Source organism: Lynx rufus, unplaced genomic scaffold (genome assembly GCF_022079265.1).
Source record: "Lynx rufus isolate CCGP_SWC_20201006 ecotype Redwood Valley unplaced genomic scaffold, mLynRuf1.p SCAF_7, whole genome shotgun sequence".
NCBI classification, from domain to species: domain Eukaryota; kingdom Metazoa; phylum Chordata; class Mammalia; order Carnivora; family Felidae; genus Lynx; species Lynx rufus.
In genome coordinates this window covers 70,947,380-70,955,633 of record NW_025814889.1, presented here as the reverse complement: position 1 = coordinate 70,955,633, position 8,254 = coordinate 70,947,380, and the positions used below count along the sequence as shown (strand labels likewise).

Genomic DNA, 8,254 nt, shown 5'->3' with positions numbered 1-8,254 from the left:
CTGTGCTGACAGTTTGGAGCCTGGAGCCTGGAGCCTCCTTCGGATTCTGTGTGTGTCTCTCTCTCTGCCCCTCCTAGCTCAGGCTCACTCTGTCTTTGTCAAAAATAAATAAACTTAAAAAAAAAAACTTGAAAAAAAAAAAGAACTCATCACAAGTAGAGTGTGTGCTATCAGAAACGTTAAAGAAAGCCTTTCAGACAGAACAAAAATGATAGCAGATGAAATAGCTGTTTAAATAAAAATAGCATGAATGCAAAGTGGGAATTGCAACATATGCAAAAGTTGAATGTATGATGATAGCAACAGCACAAAGGTTGGGAGGGATGAAATTGAATTTGCATACTATACTTGAAGCCAGTCAGAGATATATTAAAGATGTAGACTATAAATTCTAGGGTAACTGCCTAAGTAAGGAAAAAGTTATAGCTAACACAGATTGAATGGGATGATAGTTAATCCATTTAGTTAATCCAAAAGAAGGCAGAAAATAAAAAAGAGTAGGACAAATAGAAAACAAGATGATGGACTTGAATATAAATATATTAAGTATTATATTAAATTTAAATGGTGTAAATACCCTCATTAAAAGCGAAGAAAAGGTAAGATTGGTAATTTGCCTATTCTTCCAGGTTATATAAATGTTAATATTACTATTTGTTTATATAGTGAATATTTACTTTTTTTCTATTCCAAGAGGACACAACATTTGGTGCTGGGGATACTGCTTCAAAGAGCCTGTTGATAGTCCCCTCCCCACATAACCCTTACAATCTGAACAGAGTGTAATAATTGCTTGGGCGGAAGAGATCGATTCTCTGCACACCTGGAAATAACAGTGCTTTAAGAATTAACACAATGACCATAGCTTGTACTGTTTTAACTAGAATGATGGATAATCTCCCACACCTGCTACAATATAATGTTTCTACTTACAATTGGCCATTTGTAATTAAGAATGGAGCGGCATCTGGGGGGTCTCCTGCCAAACCCACTTCTTCGCATTTATCATTTTCCAATTTTATCCCCCCGTTAGGCCAGTGGTTTTCAACTGGGGCCAGTTTTGCTCCCAGGGGACATTTGCAAATGTCCGGAAATATTTTTGGTTGTCACAACAGGGGTGGGGTACTACTGGCACCGAGTGAGTAGAGGCCAGGGATGCTGCTAAACATTCTATATCAAGTAGGGCAGCTCCCCTCCCCCTATAACAAAGACTCGCCTGGCCCCCAAAGTCAATACTGCCTCAGTTGAGAAATCCTGAACTTAATGACCATTTCATCCCAGTTTGCCCAGGACTCCCCAAGTTTTAGCACCGAAAGTCTTGCATCTCAGGAAACTCCCTAGTCTCAGTTACACTGTAAAGATTGATCACCCTACTTCCTACCTACTAATATTAGAAAAGCAGTCTCTATTCAAACAGTTGTTCCTTTCGGTACAAACATCAGTCTCATATTATATTGTAATAAAAATCGTAATCCACATGAACATGCATTGAGCACATTTTGTCCAATACAATTGGCTTATAGAGTTTCGGTAAATTGTTGAACTTTAAACAGCTGGTTATGGTGGAATTAGGACTATAAAAACAAAGTCTATCTTGAGTATAGTGAGCCTATTCCTGCTTTGGAAGACTGAAAATATTTTCTCTACACTGTGCCAACCTCATAACATAGCTTATAGTTATAATGATGATTGTCAAAATTATGAATCAAATACAATTACATGTACTATAACTATGGCTTTCATTTTCTGAGTTGTTGCTGGTTACAACTGTACTACATCAGATTGGAGCTGTTATAAAGAGTACAATTTTCTTATAAAAAGTATGGAATTTGAAACCAAAGATATTTGAGTCTAACTTGATATGTGATCTGGGTAAGTTCTGAATTCCATGGGGAGAATGCATAAATTAAATGAGGTAATTTTTCTAAAGTCCCTTGTATAATGCTTATGTCAGAGCAATTCCCTAAGTGGTAGCTGTAATGATCAATATGAGGAAATTGATTGAAATGGCGTAGATTAGTTTACTCATGGCATTTTCATTGGCAGAGACAGAGAAAGGAAGAGAGACAATGTGAATATCGTAACAGTTGAGCCTAATATAATGAGAAGGCATTGAAGCCAGAAAGGATTTAAGGAAACTCAGCTTAGTTACATAGATACTGAATGGAAATGTAACATTTATCTTCTAGAAGATGTGGGAAATAATGCTCTTTACTGAATATGGTAAAGATTATAATAGCATAGAATAAACATCCCAAACAACTTCCCATTTCTTTAATAAAAGATAAAATAGGCCTATTCTTAAAATAACATTTCCAAAACATTAGAACAGGCTGAAAATCACATACTCCACTGAGAAAACTACTTTGAGTGGCAAAAATTCAGTGATAGAAATGAAATATTTATTTTGCCTTCATTAGCAGATAGCCAATGAAACAGGTGCAGTTCTATTTTCTGTTATTGTATGAGGGAAGGCATGGCTCCTGATGTAAAGATACATTTAGAACTGCAATGTAATTAAAATGACTCTAAATTACAATGTACTGAAGGTAACCTCTAAATAGACAGGTGTGGGTAATAGGACAGGTGGGTTTGTTTTGTTTAGAGTAACAGTGTGCTTAACTTAAGGGGGAAAAATTAGATGTCTGTAACTCTGTGATGAATGAAATGACATTTGGGAGGAAGAGGCACAAAAGAAAGGGGATTGATTGTGTAAGAATTACCATCACCCAGCTGGGTATTTTCCTTGGTAAAAGTAAAATTAAACTCTCCTTCCTCAAACAAGATTGGCTCACATTAGCGGTGAACAACAGATGGACCAAGTGTATGGTATAAAAGTAAGGAGGCATGCCAGGAGAGGTCAATTCAAAGTCAACAGAATTTTTGTTGTTGAGAGCTCAGGGAAGAAGGGCGGCCAGGAATTAAACTGAAAGGGTATTCCTTTGTGTTTGGGAAGATGTACCCATATATTCCTTCCCTTTTTCTCTCACATTCTTTCTCCCCCTTGGTTGGATTTCAAGACAATCTGATGACTTCCTCCTCTTTCGTTTTCATACTGGTTACAGCAAGAAGCAATAAAGAATCTGCAGATCAAACAGGTGGATTTGAGAAATGAGAGAGTAGTTCTGAAATGACAATTCTTTCTGCTGCTGCTGAGGTTTATAGAATTTGAGACACGAGGCAACACACCTGGATCCACTGCTACAGTAATGGTTGAGGAAAATGAGTAGGGATACATGGGGTCATTTGGGTATCATACAGGGAGGGCCAATTAATATTGTGAAACTACCAGCAGGAAGTCTCATAAAATGACAGGCAGCCACAATGGCAGGGGCAGATACAAGTTTTGTGGGGCTTGACGTTTCTATAATTTGAGGAGCTCTTTATACAAAATTAAGTACAAAAATGAATATTAAAAGAAAAAAATGACAACTACAGGAACTGTGGAGACTGAGCGATTCATTTAGCATTTCCTTAGACAACTCCCAGAAATTCACACCCAGCAGTGCTTGCTGATTGCAACCTCGCCTTCCCCTTTGCACCTACAATGCTCTTAAATTCCCAGAGCACACAGGGGCCCTTGCCAATCAAGGCAGGTCATTTAGCTTCATTGGAAGAATCCCTTGCCTTCAGGAACTTCCCGCTGTAACTTATTTTGTCTTGCTTGAGAAGCCTAAAATTACCCTGAAACCTAAATAACAGAAATTTTCCAACTGATGCTTTTCATTTCACTGTAAGAACTAAAAACCCTCACACACCTATCACCTTTCTGGACCTCGGCCGCACAGCTTGCATCGGTGTTGGGTGTTACAGGTACCGGGACGTTGTCCAGCTGGCCCTCGGGCTCCACACCACGTTGCTCTCCCGGCGCCGGAGCCCCCTGGGACCGCACTCCGGGCGCGGCTGGGAGTTGGGGGCGGGCTGCACGCGGGAGGGAGAGCACCGGCCGCGCCTCCTGCTGATTGGCCCGGCCCTGCCCGTGGAGGCGGGCTCTCCCCCGCGTTCGCCCGGCCCGGGGTGGCTATATTGGCACCGTTCCTGCTAGGTCGTCTCGCTTCCTCGCGTGGATCTGGACCCAGGGAGAAGGCGTCTGAGGGCAGTGCGGGCTGAGGGAGCGGAGCGAGGCTGCCGAGAGCGAGCCGGGAGCTGTGGGGCTGCAGTGCGATGAAGCAGCGGCTCAGGGAGCGGAGGCTGGCGGTGTGGCGAGACGGTCCGGCCCGGGGCCGGGACTGCTGCTCCGGAGGCTGCTGAAGGCGCCGCGGCGGCCGGCGCAGAGCACGGCGGGCGAGAGGGAGGAGAGGCTGCGGAGCGCGGGGAAGCCGGGCTGGGCGGCCGGCGGCTCGGGTTGGCCTCCCCGGTTGGGATCCCCCGGGTGGAACCATGCGGGTGGCCAAGTGGCTGACGGGGCTGCTCTACCAGCTCTCGCTGTTCATCACCAGATCTTGGGAAATTCACTTGCACCCCAGGCAAGGTAAGGTCACCGCCGGGCGCCTTCAGCAGCGGGGTGGGGGCGAGGGGGGGTGGGTGGCCCAGCCCCGTTGTGAGGATCGTGGTCCTGCAGGGGCTCGCGGGGCTCCCGGATCAGCCAGCCCCAAGCATCCTGCGAGGTTGCGGCTGCCCCGGGTTTCGAGGAATTGTGCGCGCCGGGCACCGTGTCCCTCCCGGGTCCACGCGGTGGGGGCGCTTGGGGGCAGAGAGGCGCGTGCGCCTGCAGGGCACCAGTGGGCTGTTGGGAAGCCAAGAGGGATAGGAGAAGGAGCGGGTTGTGCAGGGCCGGGCGTGTCAGGGTCTTTGCTTGGGAAGGTTGGAGCGAGTCGGGGGTGTGGGAAAGCGGAGCACGTGTGTTCGTGTGTGCGCGCGCGCTCGCCAGCGTGTGTGCGTTTGTCGTGCCCCTGGTGTATCTGGACCTGGGGCGTTTGGTTCAAGTCTGGGGTTGGGACGTTGGTAACGCGCGGGGGCTCAGGGGCCATATTTCTGTGGTTGTAGAAGCCCTGGTAAGGACGCTGGCCTCCTACGAAGTGGTGACCCCCGCGCGGGTCAATGAGTTTGGAGAAGTGTTCCCTCAGAGCCACCACTTCAGCCGGAGGAAGCGCAGCTCGGAGGCCCTGGAGCCCCCGCCATTCAGGACCCACTACCGAATCAGCGCCTACGGGCAGCTCTTCCAGCTGAACCTGAGCGCGGACGCGGCCTTCCTGGCCGCTGGCTACACCGAGGTGCACCTGGGAGCCCCCGCGCGCGGGGCCGAGGAGCGCAGCGTGGTGGCCCCAGATCTACGCCACTGCTTCTATCGAGGCCAGGTCAATGCTCGGGCGGATCACACGGCGGTCTTCAGCCTCTGTGGAGGCCTGGTAAGTGCCCTCTGGCCCCTTGGTATTTCTCTGGGGACCCAGGTAAGGGCTGTGTTCAGAGAGTCAGTCGTCATTGGGTTTTCCCCGAATCGATGGTGACCTGAGAGGTCAGAGTGGGTTAGCAGAGGTATTAACACCCAGATGAACCCTAGCTGAGGCCACCCCTTCCTGCCATGGGGGAGAGGCATTTGGAAGATCTGTAGTCTCTACCTGCTGGGCAAAAACTGACCCTTTCCGCAAAGGTGGGCGACTCCTGAAGTGTCAGATGTTGAGCTAGTGAGTCAGGGAGTGGACCTATGGGGCCTGTGCCACATGTGAAATGTCTCTTCCAACAGGGCAGGTGATCCCACTCAGACACACGAACTCCGGACCACTTAATGAAGCTGACTCCCCTGAATTTACTTAAATCTCCTTGAAATTAGAAGGAAATGAAAACGAATATATGTAAAATGAAAAGAACTCGAAAAGTTGGCTTTTTTTTTTTTTTTTTGATAGTATGGGGGTGTCCATAGAGGCTGAATCTGCCGGTGTCTAAATTGCACCATATTTGATAGGGTATCTACAGAGACCTGGTGCCAGTAAATGAGAAATGATCATTAGAGTGACGGGAGTAAGATTTTTGTGTAAAAGAAAAAAACCTTATTGTGGAGGGAGGAAATAAAAATAATGGGTTCTTTGTGTTCCTCTCCCTTGAAGGCAGAGGTCCTAACCCCTCCACTCCCAACGATGAACTTCTTCAGCAGGACCTTTTCTGAGAATAACTTTAAATGTGTAAAACGTTAATTAGCTTCCTTTTTAAATACTAACAGTAGTCAAAATGTTACAATTTATGGTTTCATAATAAATACTTGATCAACCCAGCAATCTTATTGGGGCGGGGTCTATTCACTACTGTAGTGGCAAGAAGTATAAACTGGATAGCTCCATAACTGATACAAAGGTATCCTTTTATTGGTAACAAAGTCGCAATGTCTGTGGTTCTACCTATGATCAAAATGAATTATCAGGGGTTAGTGAAAATAGGTCTAACACTTTCCTGTCCAAGTTTTTGAAACTCCAGGTTTCAATAGTTAAAATAAACCGACTTCATTAACTCTGATGAAAGACAAGTTCAAGAAGAAACAACTAGGAATTTAGTTACTGGATTCTAGCATTCACATGTAATGCTTCCTCTCAGGTTAATTGACCTAAGATGTCTTCCTGGGTGTGAGTATTGGTCTTGACCAAGTAAATTTTGGAAGATCTACTTGCTCTTTTTCATGTTACTTTGGCCTGTGTTTACATGGAACGTCTTGAACAATTTCCTTTTCTGCTGTATCTAAATAGAAAGCTTGAAACATCAGAATGGCAGAAACACAGTAATATTTACACAGCCACCTATATATCAAAGGAAAGAAAAATATTCCTTCCTAGAACCTCTCAATGTGTAACTGGTCTGGAAAATTCTAGATTTACTACCACAATTTGTCATGGTTAATGTTTTCTTGATTGAGTATTTCATGGCATGGAAAAACATTCCAGATGGGAAACATTATTAGGAGTGATGTTTCTGTTCATGTTGATTCATAATGCTGGTGTAGTTCAAATTATTATTCAATTTCCCCTTTTTGAAATCAAACAGTTGGAAATGTTTTTAGGTCTTGACTAGAGTTATCCTCGCCTGTAACTATGCCAATTTGGATATAGTTGTCTAAGTTCTGACTTCTGTATATTTACTTTGCTTTTGAAAATGTATTGGTAGTCTTTTTAAAAACTGTATACCTATGTAAGTGTTTTAATTTTTATAAGGCTGCATTGAGGACATCAGTCATGGTAGAGCAAGAACTTCGAGTGATGGAGCAAATATCAGCTAAGAATCTTTTAATTGGTCATGATCCAATTACTGAAAGTCCAAGTTACTAAGAGAAGTGACATTTGTCGGTTTTTGGTATTTCCACTGGAGCCTATATTAGCCATATACGTACTACCCGTAGATCTTTCTACCCCAACTCCATCATTAACTTCCTTTAGGTTAATGGTGTCAAATAACTGAACTCCTGGTAGGTTCCATAGTCCGTTTGTCACTATAACCAGTTCTTCATAGTCTCAGATGAGTCTTTAGACTTGAATAAAATTGTGGTACCCGTAACCTGGACCAGTTGAATTGTTTAAAGATCAACTTTGATACAATGACTGCGAAATTAATACTAATCTTCTGGCCCTGCTCCTTCTTGCTTCCTGACTGGTCTTTGTATGTGACTGTGATCTAGCTTTGACTTGTCCATTAACCACTGAGGTTGAAATTTACTGAAGGATTGTTGTTAGAGCTAGTCTTAAGTTCTTTTTCTGGTTTGTTTTTGTTGCTTTAAGTTTGCTTTTAATTATAAATGGACATTGTACTTTCCTCAAATATCTTGAAATGAGTATCTGATTTCCTCACTTTATTGCTAATGTGTATTGTGTTTACATTGCTAGACTCAAACATACATGGACTGACAAAAATGGACCCCATACAGGGCCTTAAAGTGTTCATTCTGAGATCATTGTTTGGGAGGAAGGTGGAGAGATGGACTTCTAGTTCCTCTGTGCCTTAGTTGTTTTGCCTCTTGTACCATCAGTGTAATTCGAGATCTGAGAACTTGGGGCTGCCTCTGCTCAGTCAAGTCTAATGGACACCCCTCCTGGGCTCTCACTGCTGCTGTGTATTCCTGTGAGCTGTGGCTGTAGCCCTTATTTAACTGTGTCTGACTACTGCATCGTGCAGCCCTTATCACTTTGCTTCTGCTGCTGTACCTTCCCTATGTAACGTGGTTTGGTGATGCCGTTGATCTTCCAGACTCCTCCAAGGGTCTGAAGTCCTCCATGGTATTTGAAATTCAAGGCAGACTTAGTTCTTCCCTTTGCTAAATTCTGCTACATCCCTAATT

General features: G+C 44.4%; 1 protein-coding gene across 1 annotated transcript in view; it reads left to right on the top strand.

Moving 5' to 3' along the window:
* Window positions 1-4,380: 4,380 nt before the first annotated feature.
* ADAMTS20 (ADAM metallopeptidase with thrombospondin type 1 motif 20) overlaps window positions 4,381-8,254 on the top strand; it is a 171,366-nt gene continuing 167,492 nt past the window's right edge. The window contains exons 1-2 of the mRNA XM_047067167.1: window positions 4,381-4,471; window positions 4,987-5,348. Of these exons, the coding sequence (XP_046923123.1) occupies window positions 4,381-4,471; window positions 4,987-5,348 (453 nt within the window). The remainder of the gene's footprint in view (window positions 4,472-4,986; window positions 5,349-8,254) is intronic.